The sequence below is a fragment of the Ictalurus punctatus genome, chromosome 2 (genome assembly GCF_001660625.3).
Source record: "Ictalurus punctatus breed USDA103 chromosome 2, Coco_2.0, whole genome shotgun sequence".
NCBI classification, from domain to species: domain Eukaryota; kingdom Metazoa; phylum Chordata; class Actinopteri; order Siluriformes; family Ictaluridae; genus Ictalurus; species Ictalurus punctatus.
The window spans coordinates 3,341,114-3,357,453 of record NC_030417.2 but is presented as its reverse complement, the minus strand read 5'-3'; the positions used below and the strand labels follow the sequence as shown (position 1 = coordinate 3,357,453).

Below are 16,340 nucleotides of genomic sequence, written 5' to 3'. Positions count from 1 at the left end.
AAAAATAAAAAATTGCTTCATCTGAAATTCCTCCTCAGAATTGTTTGGAAGATTTCTTCAAGCCTGAGTTTAGCACATAATGTCATGCCAAAATGGCTTCTAACACCATCAACAGTAAATAAAATGTAACCTCTCTCTTTTAAATGAGTTTATAGTATTTACTTTATAGTATGTATTTTATAGTATGTACATTAGGGTTTTTTTGTCGGTTCATGCTTGTCTGGTGATGATGAAATACTGTGCCTCACATGGGCATACTAATAAAGTAAAGGGACTTTATTTCCTCACCTCAGAGGCACCGGAAATGCTGATGATATTAATCTGTAGGTGCTTTTTCTCTGTTCAGGTTTGAGGGATATCAGTGGTATCTGTATATATTCATTAAGTAATGAGTTTGATTTCTTAAACAACTTTGGTTGAGGCAATACATAACATAACAAGATCAACAAAATGACATTCAACTTGATCACAATTCAAATTTTATTTTGATATACTGAAATGCCTTTGATCTCCAGTGAGTAAAAAATGCTATCTAGAACCAATTAAGAACATTCCAGACCATCTTTAACCATCTCAGAGAGCAAATGTTGCCCGGTTACAGACAAAAAATCATCCACTTGTACTGATTACTGATTGTACTGATGGCATTATCATCAATATTAATAACAGGTAGTAGCATATGGACCACACAAGGGCAGTCTGGAAGTATGCAACTGACTGGGTGAAGGCATGGTATCTGGTCTTCCAACTAGGTCATGGGAAGGTGCATCCCCAAATAAGTAAGACTGCTCCAATTGTGCCCAAGAACAAAAATATGTGGCAGATTCTTGGGATAGCAGAATATTACAAACGATTTGTGCCTAGCTAATAAAACCTGACCAGCCCGCTGACCGATCTCACGGAAAACAAAAGCTCTACATCTGGTCCAGTGAACATTTATAAATGTTAAGTCAACTCTTTGTGAGGAGCCCCTTGCTTTTCTGCCTTGATCAGTCTTTCCCCATTATATTCGATCTAGGTAGTGAACGAGGAGATACACTTAGTGGTGTACTTCAGCCAGACGTTCACTCTGTGGGAAGTACACATTGAAAAAGAAAAGCTTTTTTTTGGGGGGGGGCACCCCCAAAAAAGCAAAGGGAGGGGGGATACAAGTCATAAAGAGAATAACTGATGTGGTCCCATGGTATGTATGACATGCCAAGTGTGCTGCAAAATGTGCTATAAATTAGCTTGGGAATGATGCTGATGCGTCATGTTATAGTATTTAATCCTTGCCCTAATAGAGGTAACAGTAACTAACCTACATGATTTCCAAAAGCAGTACCTTGTATCCTTCTGGAATGTGGCCTTTTATGACATCAGAGTAAGAGAGACCAGTAGAGTCGTCGTCTCCTATAGCCTTCACGTCACAAAGGCTCAGAGCACTTTCAAACCCTCCTTGATTTACTCGAATACTGTAAGTTGTCATCTGGGTGAAGGAAAGGTTGGGTAACAGAGTAAGGGAGAGAAAGCACAGTCAATCTTTCCAGTTCTATCCTGCTCTTCACTGACCATTATTACAGGGAATGAATCCAGCCCAGAAGCTGTAGATTAAATAAAAACAACAAAACTACACTTTGTTTAAATAATATTAATATACATTAAGCACATGCTAAAGCCAAAAGTCTGAATACAGTCCTAATTATTGCTATCTTTATAATAAATATACAACATAGATATCATGGGAATGCTGTATACAGGAGCAGACTTGAGTTTTGCTATTTTTAAAACCCATTATCAAGCAACATTTGACATTTTTTATGACCTTCTGGGTGAACCCATCCACTGCTGTGCCGATGTTGGGCAGATGTACGATGCGCTTGTACATTGTGGATCTGAGAGAGTTGATGAAGCTGGACTTCCCAAAACCCACTGGGCCCAAGAGTAAAGCCTTCACCCGGGGTAGAGACTTCAACAACAGCTTGTAAGAGACAAAATCCTTCCTCAGATTGTCCCTTGTCCTAAACAACAGAGGCAATTGAACACTAGCGCAGTCCATAAAGGTATAGAATATATTTATGGGTCTTAACATTAATGAGCACTAATGAATATATGCAAAATAAATAGCACATGCCATTGCAGATGGACATAACAAAACACTGATTGCAACCATTTAATTGTTTAATTGTATGTTTGAGGTCATTATCTTGGGTCTTCGAAAATCCATCTAGGACCCATGGATTACTAGCCGCAAAACATAAGTTGAACTTGATGCCAAAGGCATTGACGGGGATTCATCTTCCATCAATTCTAGTTCTTGTTGGGAGTAATTTGTACGCCTCAAAATACCATTAAAATATACTTCAAGCAGAAAGACTTCAGACATTTGACTATGACCCCATTTGGATCAATTCCAAAATCTAACCAGTTCATCTGCAGGTTACAATTCTAAAATTGTTCTTGTTCTGGAGAACAATATAATCATAAATGGCTGCACGGACCAGCTGTAACATCAAACCCAGACATTTGCCAGAGGGCACCTTCCTCCGAATTGTGAATGTCTTCACATGCAGACAGCATTTGAACTTTGGTTTTTTGGGTGTTGATACATTTGCTTAGCCTTTGGATTTGTTTGCACTTCTTATTTTCGGTATTTTGACCCTGCCTGGCCTTGTCACTAGATTTGGCCTCTTGTTAAACCAGAAGTAGATAATATCAAACTGTATGGATTGGTAAATGAATGCATTTTTTACCTCTATGCATGTTCAACTTAGGTGAGGTTCAACTATGTCAACATGATCAAATTCAGGAATAAGACTGTAGGGCTCAGGGCACCAGGTGGAATTAAATTATTTAATCTGGCATTAAGTAATACCCAAAGTGACAATTTCAGAATGATATTCACATTTCTTCTTAGCATGGCTGTGATTCAATACTTTTGTACATTTTGAGTAACTGTACTTTCCTCCTCTCAAATATCATTTCAAAAACTTACAGATTCTCTTTTTCGTCCCATTCAGATGTTTTATGTTCCTGTTAGGAAAAAAAAAATCTTTAAAAAAAATCTTAAACTGTCTGGTTTGGGCGAGTCTGTGCCCGTGAAAGCTTCAGATTCCTGTTTTTGGCTTACCGCAATGGAACCCGATGCGGTCTTCTCCCGCTGTAACTCATCCACCTCAAGGTTTGATGTGTTATGTATTCTTAAATGCTTTTCTGCTCACTACGGTTGTGAAGAGTGATTATTTGAGTTACTATAGACTTCCTGTCAGCTCAGACCAATCTGGTCATTCTCCTCTGATCTTTCTCATCAACGAGGTCTGCAGACCCTCCACACACAATTTTATTTTTTGCACTATTCTGTGTAATCTCTAGACACTGTTGTGTATGAAAATCTCAGGAGAACAGCAGTATCTGAAATACTCAAACTAAAGATTTTCCCCATTCTGTTGTTTAATGTGAACATGTAAAGAACTTGTAAAGAAGTGTGCCACAGACAGGCAGACAGACCGGGAGCAAGTGCAAGCCTGTGAGGAAACAAAATCGAAACAGCAGGCACACTCAGGTTCAGACATGACAGGGCACTGGCATGTAGCCCATAGCTCTCTGAAAGGCAAGAGCAAAAGAACAGGAAAGACAAAGTTCTACTTAATAAAAAAAAACTTTTATTCACACATACTCAAGGAGAGAAAATGGGCCATTAACTGTAGCAAAATTAATGATAAAGATTAATGAAAAAGTCCCTTTACATTTTTGAAGAAGAAATAAAAAGAAAACAAATCATGTCAGATCTTTTTCCACCGTTAATGTGATTGAGCAACCGACAAAATTCAAATACAAATAGAAATGTTATGTTGGAGGCGGGGGGGTTTGGGCCACACAAAACTTTCAATAATCTGGTTGCACCCTTTTATAATGGGGCATTTGACTGTGCTCAGACTAACATTAACATGCTCTTCCTTTTGTATTATAGATGTCTTGAAATTACTCTACAATACCCAATGATGAAATTTCTTTAACAGCTTGAGGGACAGGATTAGAGTACTGGTCTTCAAACGTGTCGTCCACAGCCTGTAGGATGCTCATACCCACACTCAGGAGCAGGATGTCGGTGTTGCACTCCACTGTCAGCTCGGAAAAATAGTTCTTCACCGGCAGAACATAGGACAATGGCAATCCCACCAACTCTGCTGCTTTCTGCATCTGGAGACCAAACAGAGTTGGGACAAAATAGTTTGTATATGCTACTAAACCTGTTCACAAATTATGGAAGTAAAATGCTCAAGATGTTATGCAAGGCAGTAACAATGACCCAGATAAATATTCAAACTGTTCAGTGTTTTACTATGCAGGATGGAGTTAGATAAAAGAAAACGTGACAGTAATGCATTTATTTTCAATAGCATACAGAATTGGGAAGGCCATTTTAGTACATATAAGCCACGTCCAACTACATAAGCATTGTAAATATGGTAATTAAGGCAGGCCCGAGTTAGTACCTTATCCTGGACAGTTTGGCTAGAGTAGACATCCTTCAGGTCTTTCTGTACTGCCAGACACACCTGGTCCACATGAGTGAGCAAAATAAGTTGAGGGATACCTAGGGTGTGAAAGAACAACATAATCAATCATCGCTACTCCAGGACCATAAGTCATGATGTTGGAGAAACTTTATACAGGCAGGTAAACTAAGTTTGTTGCTCTTTATTTCATGCAGAAGATCTTTCACTGTATGAGCATTGTTTTATGGAAACGTTCCTTATTTATCCTCCTCTGCTTCATTACGTGCGGTGAGGCATGGAGAAGACTTAATTGTACATGATAATTTTCAATATAAAAGCTGTGCATTTGCACAGATGTACAGCTATGTTGTATAAGGAAATTGTTAGGACTAAATGCAATTTTAACTTCCCTTCCCATTTACCTAAATCTAATGACAGAAGCAGTGACAGGAGAAGGTTTAATGCTTAGAGGAACTGCAGGAAAACAGTATTGTCCTTATTCTTTAAGACATACAGAATGGTGTACAAGTGAAACTGTATCTAATTTATGAAACTTGTGGTTTCACCACAATTCATGAATTCTCTTGAGCTGCTTGGACAGGAGCTCCCTTGCACTAGTCCTTTATTCACATATGTCTTATGTATAGGATATACCCAATTTTAGTCTAATATAAATTATTTTCTTCAAACACTTTAATTTATGCAGGCTACATACTTAACACTCAGTGAACACTTACTTTTCCAGCCTTCTGTTGCCCCGTCCCAACTTTTTTGAGATGCATCGCGGCCATCCGATTCAAAATTACGTTTTTTTTTTGTTTGTTTGTTTGTTTTTTTGATCTACTCAGCTTAAATCTTTGATTTGGTTTTCTATGTTCTATTGTGAATAACATATGGGTTCATTAGATTTGCAAATCACTGCATTCTGTTTTTATTTACATTTTACACAGCGTCCCAACTTTTTTTTTGGAATTGGGGTTGTATTTAGAGTTAATGGTTCCAAAACAGCAGATTAGAATTTCTGCGATTTCCAGTGTACAAATTTAACCTCCAAAAAATTGGAAGATAATGCTACAAGCAGAATTATTAAAGCACCATGTAATGGTGCATAATGTCAGTTCATTGTTAAATAATGTAAAATGATATATATAAATGATGTATAAGAAATATTTTTTCATCAATTTAATAAGTTGGACTGAAAGCACAAGATGAATTCACTCTTACCCAGGTCCGATATGCCGGAATGCAGCTTTCTGAGTGTGGACTGTAGGCTACTGGGGTATGATGTCACTTTGGAGGCATCAAGCACAAAGAGGACACAGTGAATCTGCTCATTCAGAGTGGGATTTGCTATGTAGCCACTTACTGCATCAGTGACTGTAACACCTCTCTGGAACTGGAGCCAAAAACAAAGTATTTAGTGCCATATACAGTAAGTTCCCATTTGACAGACATTTGAGACCAAATGTTTATGTACACCTAGGCTAATGATATTCAGTCTCAGTTTTTCACAGCTTCACATTTTCATGTTATCAACATTTCTTTTGGAGTGTCCACTTTGTTCATAGCAGAGTTCATTTTGAAACAATCTACTAAAAACAGGTTTATTTTAATTCACTATATAAGAATTGCAGTGGTACTGATTTGATTGGCCAGTTGTTACAATTAGGAGTTAATTAAGAATGTAGCAGAGGCTGTGTTTTAGAGCCAGGGCCTTTTTTGGCCTTGATTGGGAAATCCAAGCAATTATCATGAAAGGTGGACTGAGACAGGTGCAGCTGCAGTTAAGAGTATTTAATGTGAGCAGTGCATGTTCTGGGGAGTGTAGTCTGGGCTTGCCATGTTTGGAGACTACGGTCTGTTCTGGGAAGTAGAGTTTGTGGTTTGCATAGACCTGGCAGAGCCCCCCAACCATCGCTGCACCGCTATGTTGAGTGGGGTAGGCAGGCGTCACATTAATGGCCAGTGGCCCTGGGATAACTGATTTCTGGCAGGAGATATTGAATGTGGATGCTACACGGCAGTGTCATGGCAGACAGAGGTGACAGGGTGGTCTGGTCCACCTGTTTGAGCCGCTGGTGGGTGCACTCCAATACCTCTGCACTCCTTCAAACCAGTCATCCATGGCCGGTGAGTCAGTGGGGCTGGCATTCCAGGGGATAAGTGGAGGCTGGTACCCGAGCACACACTGAACCTGCGTCAGCTGGCTGGACCATTTGCCATCATAGACAAAAAAACGAATTCCCAAGTTTATCAAGATATCCTAGAGGATAATATCAGGGTGGCTGCATGCCAGCTAAAGCTCAGTGTAAGTTGTGTGATGCAGCAGGAAAATTATCTTAAATATTGAAGTAAATCCACTACAGAATGACTTCAGAAAAATATAAATCCACCTTTTGGAATGACTCAGTCGATCCTAGAGCTTAACCCCTTAGAGATTCTGTGGAATGACGCTTGGTTGAGGTTATTGCTGCCAAAGGAGGATCGACCAGCTATTAATTCCAAGTATTCACTTGTAAGGTCTGGAAGACACACTAACGGTGCTGCTGAATGTATTATAAATTGGTATGGGAATGGTGCTGATGCAAAGCATTATAGTGATTTTTGCCCTAATAGAGGTAATATTAAAAAGCCTACCTACACAATTTTCAAAAGCAGTACCTTGTATCCTTCTGGGACGTGGCCTTTGATGACAGCCAGTGCATCAGTGTAAGAGAGACCAGTAGAGTCGTCGTCTCCTATAGCCTTCACATCACAGAAGCTCAGAGCACTCTGAGGACCTCGCAGTTTTGTACGAATACCATAAGTTGTCACCTACATGAAAAAAAAGTTGGGTAACACAGAGCAAGGAAGAGACAGTTTTTCCACTTCTATCCTGCTCTTCATTGACCATTAATTTTAAAATTTTTAATTTTTAAGTTGATTTAAATAATATGATATGATAGCCACTAAGAACATATATCTTTATGATAAATATACAGGATCAGTGGAATGCTGTATACAGGAGCAACACTGAACATTGCTATGGCTGAAATCTGAAATATATATTAAGCACAACCTCACCTAAGTCTGAATACAATCCTAATTATTGCTATCTATATTATATATTATAATAAATATACAACATAGATATCATGGGAATGCTGTATACAAGAGCAGCATTGAGAATTGCTATGACCTTCTGGGTGAACCCCTCCACTGATGTGCCGATGTGGGGCAGATGTACGATGCGCTTGTACATTGTGGATCTGAGAGAGTTGATGAAGCTGGACTTCCCAGAACCCACTGGGCCCAAGAATAAAGCCTTCACCCGGGGTAGAGACTCTAACAACATCTTGTAAGAGGCAAAATCCTCCCTTAGATTCTCTCTTGTCCTAAACAACATAGATAATAACAGTGCAGTCAATTAATTATGATATAAAATATATAGATTTATTCACCTTAACAATAATGAGGAAAAATTAATATGTGTAAAATATAGCACATGCCATTTATTGTTTATTTTTAGATCATACAAGCCTCTGTGTATGAGCTGTTACTATTGAAATGATATCATGGTGATAAACCTAAGGTTTATGTACTATATGAACTTTATGAACTACTGTAGCATAACAACTATGTTACAGTAAAATCAGTGAAACAACTCCAGATGGATCAGAAGTGAGAATTTAAGAATACTGTGGAATAAATAAAAGTAACATGTAAACACTTTAAGCTATCTATCTGTCTGTGTAACTACTGTGGATATAAAAAGTCTTGCTAAAATTGCAGGTTTTTATGATGTAAAAATAAAATGAAACCAGGATAAATCCTGTGTGGATTCATCACTGGACACCGTGAGACTTACGTATCATGCCAGACCACCTCTCTCCAAGGGTTGGGCAAAATATCACCTAAATCTAAGAGAGAAGCAAGAAGCAGACAGACATTCACATAAGCATCAGTCAAAATTGTAAGTTCATAGTTTGACGTTTGTGGTAGAATTTACCTTGGACACGGTGCAGCTCCACATCTTTGCAGAGTTGAACATCAACCTTCTGTTGATATATTCCTCTAAAGAATACCTCTGAGCAGTACCAGTAGTCTTGATCCAATGTTAAGCTTAAGTGTTTTTCAAAAGAGATAGAAAATGAACCTACACTAACTGTGATAGCTCTGGTACAGTTTAACTCTGGAAACCGGTCACTGTATGTATCCCTCAATTGAAATACAAACGCTTCTTCATCTGAGTATTCCTTTTCATACTTCAGAGATTTACTCATGAAAGCACCTCTGACGAACCCCGTCGACGGAAATACCATGAGCAAATATTTTCCATGTTTGTCAAACCTGTCGAGGAGCTGGCCAATATCGGCTCCATGATGACTGCTCTTATACACAAGATGAAAACAAACACGACTGGAGAATAATCCGTGTAGCTTCAGCTCGTTCTCAGCACTCAGGGAAGACACGATGGAAGCCATTGGGTTGATTATTCAGTGACATACGGATATAACAAGCAGGCTGTTATAACAAGGATGTGCGTCGCAGACAACCGTTGAAGCCAGTGAGAAATGAAACTGAAACAGCTGGAGCACTCTCAGCTTCTGATATCAGAGAGAACTGGCATGTAGCCCATAGCTCTCTGAAAAGCTTTGGGAGTAAACATGCCATGGACCTTATATACAAACAGGAAAGATCAGGATCTTTAATTTTTAAATATCAGATTTTAGACTGGTATAGAGTAGTATGCACTTTATAGTATTACATTAGTTTTTTTGTCCGTTCATGATTGTCTTGTGATGATGAAATACTGTGCCTCACATGGGCATACTGATAAAGTAAAGGGACTTTACTTCCTCACCCCAGAGGCAACAGAAATTATCAACAGATGATATTAATCTGTAGGTGCTTTTTCTCTGTTCAGGTTTGAGGGATATCAGTGGTATCTGTAAATATTCATTAAGTAGTGAGTTTGATTTCTTAAACAACTTTGGTTGAGGCAATACATAACATAACAAGATCAACAAAATGACATTCAACTTGGTCACAATTCAAATTTTATTTTGATGAAAGGATTAGCTTGAAGGGTGATCTGATCTATGATTGGCTAGTTTATTTACAATGTTGATCGTAACCATTAGTTTTCATTTAGCTTTAGTCTTTGCTTTTTTTGAGACAGTACGTTATGTATGGTCATATTTATGGTTATTGTTAGTTTTAGTATAAATTTACTAGAAAAAAGAAGACAGCACAATTTAGTCAACTAAAACTTAAAATTTTCCATTTGTAATCAAACATCCCAACATGTGCTTTCTAATTTTTTAAATCTTTCTTAAATAGACCCTCAAATAAAAGTCAGTTAATTTTATAAAAGTAAATTAATTTCAGTGACACTACAATTTCATTACCCCTAGGGGATAAAACATTTTATCTGAAAATAACATCACTGTAATCAAAAAGGTTGCTAATGTTACTAAACAGCTGAAGTATATGAAAGTAGCTTCTTCATATTACAAAGCTTTAACATTAGCATACATACTCCCATCAGAGGAAATATCCAGGGTCCATCTATCAGTGTGCAAAGGTACAAAGGTTTCCTCTCACCTTGTCTATTGCTACAAGTGGCCAAGAGCACCTCAATAATTGCATGCTCAGTTAATTCTCCTGTACAAGTGTCTTAGCAAAGTGAGTGCACAATGATGAGGAGGAAAAGTTTCACCCTTGCCCAATGAACCAGTTTTCAGATATGTTCATTTTGTTGTCACTCATTGAGGAAAATGTCATTAGATTCCGGCATATGTTTTGAGTAGAAGGGTGAATTGTTATAAGTTATCATTTAGTTTACATCATGGAAAAAGTCATCATTGGAAAAAACAACAACAACAACAACAACAACATTTTTGTAGCGTTGTTTTCTCATGGCTCCAGAGTTCATAGTTTGATCCTCAGCTTCTGTTACAATCTGTGTGGAGTTTCACCTGTTCGTCACATTTTTCTTCGTGGCAAGGTTCTCCAGCTGCCTCCCACTGTCCAAAAAACCTGCAGGTAGGTGAATTGGCAATCCTAGGTGTGAATGTGTGTATGCATGATGTCCTGCAATGGACTGGTGCCCCGTATCAGGTGAATACTCCCACTTTGCACTCAGTGGTACTGGGATAGGCTTTGGGTTCACCATTACACTGACCCCAACCTGAATGAATAAATGAATTAATCCATTGTATGGATGTTAGCATCAACTGCTCTGCTTGCATGTTGAATTAACTTGCATGTGTAAATTGAGACACACTGTACCCTAGTGTCTGCACCTCAGCATTTTGTAGATTGAGGGGCAGAGTACCCTAGTGTCTGTCTCTCAGCATTTGTAGAGTGATGGGAAGAGTACCCTAGTGTCCATGCCTCAGCATTTGTAGAGTGAGGGGCACAGTACCCTAGTGTCTGTGTCTCAGCATATATAGATTAAGGGGCACAGTACCCTAATGTCCGTGTCTCTGCATTTGTAGATTGAGGGCAGAGTACCCTAGTGTCTGCCCCTCACCAATTGTAGATTGAGGGGCACAGTACCCTAGTGTCCGCCCCTCACCAATTGTAGATTGAGGGGCACAGTACCCTAGTGTCCACTCCTCAGCATTTGTAGATTGAGAGGTACAGTATGCTAGTTTCCGCCCCTCACCATTTGTAGATTGAGGGACAGAGTACCTTATTGTCTGTGCCTCAGCATTTGTAGATTGAGGGGCACAGCACCCTTGTGTCCGCACCTCACCATTTGTTGGTTGAGGGGCAAAGTACCCTAGTGTCCACACCTCAGCATTTGTAGATTGAGGGGCAGAGTACCCTAGTATCTGTCCCTCAGCATTTGTAGATTGAGGGGCACTGTACCCTAATGTCCGTGCCTCAGCATTTGTAGATTGAGGGGCACAGTACCCTAGTGTCCGCCCCTCACCAATTGTAGATTGAGGGGCAGAGTACCCTAGTGTCCACTCCTCAGCATTTGTAGATTGAGAGGTACAGTACGCTAGTGTCCGCCCCTCACCATTTGCAGATTGAGGGACATAGTACCCTAGTGTCCGTGCCTCAGCATTTGTTGATTGAGGGGCACAGTACCCTTGTGTCCGCACCTCAGCAGTTGTAGATTGAGGGGCACAGTACCCTAGTGTCCGCACCTCACCATTTGTTGGTTGACGGGCACAGTACCCTAGTGTCCGCACCTCACCATTTGTTGGTTGACGGGCACAGTACCCTAGTGTCCGCACCTCACCATTTGTTGGTTGACGGGCACAGTACCCTAGTGTCCGCACCTCAGCATTTGTAGATTGAGGGGCAGAGTACCCTAGTGTCCCATCTCAACATTTGTTGGTTGACGGGCACAGTACCCTAGTGTCTGCACCTCACCATTTGTTGGTTGAAGGGCACAATACCCTCGTGTCCGCACCTCAGCATTTGTAGATTAAGGGGCACAATAACCTAGTGTCCACACCTCAGCATTTGTAGATTGAGGGGCAGAGTACACTAGTAGCCCACCTCAGCATTTGTAGGTTGAGGGGCAATGTATCCTAGTGTACCCACCCAGTAAAAAACAAGGTCCTAAATCAAAGGTAGGGGAAAGAGCAAAGAGGAAGAGTTGTAATTTAATATATACTTATATTATATTTAAGTATAATCTCAATTAAAATTAAAGCTAAAGTTACCTAAGTAACTCTATTTAATTCAGTTCAGTTTTATTTGTATAGCGCTTTTAACAATGTACATTGACCGAAAGCAGCTTTACAGAAATGCATAAATTGAGAATATAAATCTTAAATTTATGAATCTGTCCCTAATGATTAAGCCAGAGGCGACGGTGGCAAAGAAAAAATCCCTGAGACAAAACGAGGAAGAAACCTTGAGAGGAACCAGACTCAAAAGGGAACCCATCCTCATCTGACTGACAACAGATAGTATAATTATAAATAAGTCCCTTCTATGAATGTGCTACATGCTCAAATAGTACAGCTGTGTAACCAGGAAAATTCATTACAGTTTTTACATGAAGTCTGTTTCGTTGAATTTCTCCACTGTTCACTGATGGAGGCTTGAGTGCAAAATTGTTTGTGGTAATTGCAGTGCTGAGGCTATAATAGCAATTGTAGTCCTGGCCATCATAGCATAACTGTTCACTTGAATTGTAGTGGTATCATCCCCAGCAATCCCAGTGACCTCCAGGCCTGTACCACGTGGGGCCGTCCTCAGCAGCAGGACGTCACTTCCAACTGACGAGAACTCCAACCAGAAGTAGGGCATCAGGATGAATCAGGCAGGTCCGGAGAGCAGAAGGGGTCAGGATCACTGGTATCTCAGGAGTATCATGTGTAGCTCGACAGAAAGACAGAGGGAGAGATTATTATGGTTATTATGGTTATTAATATGGTTATTATCCTGTAATGGTTAAGGACAATGAACTTAGCATGAGTGCAAGCAGGGACTCTGGCAAGACTATGACAGCATAACTAAAGGGAGAGCCAGAAGGTAACACAGACATGAGCCACCACACCATCAACAAACCTGGGTGAATGCATGAAAGTGGGGGGAGACAGCATCCAAACATCCCAGTTCACCACAACACTCTATGCCTGTGAGCCTCTAGATCTGCCCCTGTACCTAAAGAAAAACTATTCACTATTCAAAAGCTTGACTAAACAGATATGTTTTTAGCCTGCACTGAAACTGTCTGAGTCCCGAACACAAATTGGAAGGCTGTTCCATAACTGTGGGGCCTTTTAGGAGAAAGTTCTTCCCCCTGCTGTAGCCTTCACTATTTGAGGTACCAACAAACAGCCTGCACCTTTTCATCGAAGTAGGCGTGGCGGTCATAAAAGACCAAACGTTAACTCGGGTACTGTGGTGCGAGACTATTAAGTGCTTTATAGGTCAATAGTAGTTTGTTTTTGTTTTTTTTTCAACTTCAACATGTTTCAGCTTTGGCACACAAAGAATTTTAGCCTCAACATACATTTTGTCACTTAATAAAGTCATAAGCTTTCTGAATTCAGAAGAATTTTTACATTTGCATATATTGAACCCCTGTCTTTGATGTAGCAAAGCTGCTTGTCATCCAGCCAATCCAAATGGGACCTGAGAAACACAAAATAATAAAGTTAAAATGTTTTAAATATCTTTTTTGTATCTTTAACATTCAATTTAAAAACTGTTTATGTTGGTTAACTAGCATGCTAACTGGCATTCTAGAACACATGATGTGATGGATAGCTAGCAAGCTAACTAGCATTTTACAACTTTCTACACAGATAATGAGAAGACTGTGCCTTTCGTTTGAGACTTTTCTTGAAGTATGTTGCCTAAAAATATCTATGAACTGGGTTACAAGCTAGAAGTTTTTTAAAAAATATATATTATTAATTTTAGTAGACGTGCACTGTTAAAGGATTTCAAAATGACTACACATTGTCACAACATGATTGTTTTGATTGATCGCCATGTCTTCATCGTATTTCAGCCTGCTACACCAGTTTTATACCTGGTGCATAATGTAAAAAGAAACAAGTGAAATGTCATAACATGTCATGAGGGCTCAACCCTCATATTTAACAATCGTTTTCCCTTAATTACTTGATTCCTAAATTTGGCTGTTCATGTTAGAACATGCTTTTCAACCTGTCTCAGTACTGTGTTGAGACTAGCCTACTGGTTGCGGTTTAGAATAAGGCTTTTATGAAGTGCCTACAAAACAGTGTGTGAGCAGAAATACACCTAAGGGTTTTCATAGAAAGAACATATTGAAAGAGTTATTTTACCTTTCCATGTTAAATCACTTTAAAAATTGAATACACAGAGTCTACTGTATCGTGCCGCTGGACTATTTCCCCGAAGAAAAGACTAGTCACAGGAATCTAACTGGGCCGCACAGGTGCAGAAACCACAGAAAGAAAATTGCCGGTGGTGTAGAATATATATATTCAGGAGAAAAGTGGTAACATCTTCGATGATGTGGCGTAAGAAACAATCAGCCTCAGAGTTAAAGTCATAGTCTGATAAAGACATAATCTTACCATTAGATTGGGCCCGTATTCAAAGAAGTTAAAATAGTCTCCTAAGAGGCTATATCTTCTTTGCTGCTGAAACTTTGATCCATGCTGTCATCACATCCAGAATCGACTACTGCAACAGCATTCTCTATTACACATCATCCAAAATCTAAATAAATTCCAGTACATCCAGAACTCGTTCTCGGGACCATGTCACTCCTGCCCTCCAGAAGTTTCACTGGCTTCCTGCCCCACAATGGATTCAATTAAAAGTCCTTCTCTTCACTCACAAAGCTCTTCATAACCAGACCCCCTCCTACCTCACCGACTTGCTCCAATATTACTCTCTTTCCAAAGTCTCCATTCCTCTGATGCCAAATTCCTGTGTATAACACTCAGAACTAAGCACCAGAGTTGGGGCAATAGAGCATTCTCCATAGCTGCCCCCTCCCTCTGAAACCCTCTTCCTAAACACAACCGAGATCGTATCGATCTAGCCAAGTTCAAATCATTACTCAAATCTCACCTTTTCAGGACTGCTTTTAATGTTTGATTGATTCTGTATGTTATTGGTTTAAATGTGTTGTCTTTTGACTTTATGTGATTAATGCAGTATGGTTTTATTGTGTTGTCCTACGACTATAGATATTTTTTTTTTTTTACTTATTTAAAGCATCTTTGAGTATCTTGAAAAGCGTTCCATATATAAATTTTATTACTATTATTATTATTGGATCAAAGTTGACATTATTTATAGGCTGAGTTTTAAGATAAACACCTTCAATTCAGTCAAACAGGAAAATAATGATTAAAAACTCAATAATAATAATAATAATAGTAATAATTACTAGACATTTCCTGAAGAAAATGTGAGTGGTGCTTGCCGTGGCAAAATTTGGATCGGGCGCCAATACTTCCGAGAGCTGTCCGTGTAGGGCGCCAATACTTTCGAGAGCCATTCAGACAGGCCGCAAACACCGTTTAGAGCCGGCCGTGTATAACTGTCTTAGCGAAGTGAGTGCAACCCAAGCATTTAGTTTACCTCCTGGAGAAAAAAAAAAGTCACAGAAAAAAAGAACATGTTTGCCTTCTTTTGTTTTCTTCAACACAAGTAACAGTGTTAATGATTTTGTGTTTTGGGGAAACTTGAGTGGTTTGTGGGGCCGCGTGGTGCTGCACTGGGTAGTATTGCTGTCTCCATGGTTTATGGTTTGATCCTCAGCTTGGGTTACAGCATATGTGAACTTTAACCTGTTCTTCCTGTGTTTGTGTGGGTTTCCTCCAGGTTCTCCAGCTTCCTCCCACTGTCCAAAAATATGCAGGCAGGTGAATTAGCTATCCTATTTGTGAATGTGTGTGCGCATAGTGCCCTGCAATAGACTGGCACCCCATCTCAGGTGAATACTCCCACCTTGGACCTTGATAGGCTTCGGATCCACCATTACACTGTCCACAACCTGAATGAACGAATGAATCCATCGTAAGGATGTTAACATCAGCGGCTTTGCTTGCATATAGATGAATAAACGTGCATGGATTAAAATAAACATTTACGTTGCAGTGATGCTTAGTCTTGTTGCAAGAGTGGGTTAGTTAGCAAAGCACATCCAGTATATATTTTTTTAAAATGGTGGGCGGTATTCGGTGTATAGTGTAAGATAGGAGCCTGTTGTGGTCCCTACGTCACTGCAAATCATAAACAGAGTATAAAGGAACGATTCTGGGCTCTCTCCTGCCTAAATAATATAAACTATGAAGCAATAGTAAATATTAAAATATTAAAATGTCATACAGAAATATTAAAATAAGAAATAAAATGTCTACCACGAAATACAATAACAGATATCAGAGGGGTTTTTTG

General features: G+C 39.4%; 1 protein-coding gene and 2 long non-coding RNA genes across 3 annotated transcripts; all 3 read right to left on the bottom strand.

Moving 5' to 3' along the window:
* Positions 1–288: 288 nt before the first annotated feature.
* LOC124629016 (uncharacterized) lies at positions 289–3,322 on the bottom strand. The gene is made up of 3 exons (XR_006983857.2): positions 1,805–3,322; positions 1,325–1,468; positions 289–368 (listed from the first exon to the last, which is right to left on the bottom strand). It is a non-coding gene; the product is annotated as an uncharacterized LOC124629016 (long non-coding RNA).
* Positions 3,323–3,624: 302 nt separating this feature from the next.
* Positions 3,625–9,037, bottom strand: LOC108257037 (interferon-induced protein 44-like). The gene is made up of 7 exons (XM_053686548.1): positions 8,467–9,037; positions 8,326–8,377; positions 7,657–7,852; positions 7,140–7,292; positions 5,703–5,874; positions 4,476–4,576; positions 3,625–4,179 (listed from the first exon to the last, which is right to left on the bottom strand). The coding sequence occupies exons 1-7, from the start codon at positions 8,939–8,941 to the stop codon at positions 3,961–3,963; spliced, it is 1,368 nt and encodes a 455-aa protein (XP_053542523.1). The 5' UTR covers positions 8,942–9,037; the 3' UTR covers positions 3,625–3,960.
* Positions 9,038–12,069: 3,032 nt separating this feature from the next.
* On the bottom strand, positions 12,070–14,918 carry LOC128635167 (uncharacterized). The gene is made up of 3 exons (XR_008398056.1): positions 14,504–14,918; positions 13,499–13,568; positions 12,070–13,094 (listed from the first exon to the last, which is right to left on the bottom strand). It is a non-coding gene; the product is annotated as an uncharacterized LOC128635167 (long non-coding RNA).
* Between the last annotated feature and the right edge of the window lie 1,422 nt (positions 14,919–16,340).

Bases quoted from the DNA above. Each gene is read 5' to 3' on its own strand.
- LOC108257037 (XM_053686548.1), bottom strand. From the start codon at position 8,941: ATGGCTTCCATCGTGTCTTCCCTGAGTGCTGAGAACGAGCTGAAGCTA. The intron at 8,378-8,466 runs GTAAATTCTACC...CTTCTCTCTTAG, and splicing joins GGAGCTGCACCGTGTCCAAG to ATTTAGGTGATATTTTGCCC. The intron at 5,875-7,139 runs GTACTGCTTTTG...TTTTGGCTCCAG, and splicing joins ACGTCCCAGAAGGATACAAG to TTCCAGAGAGGTGTTACAGT.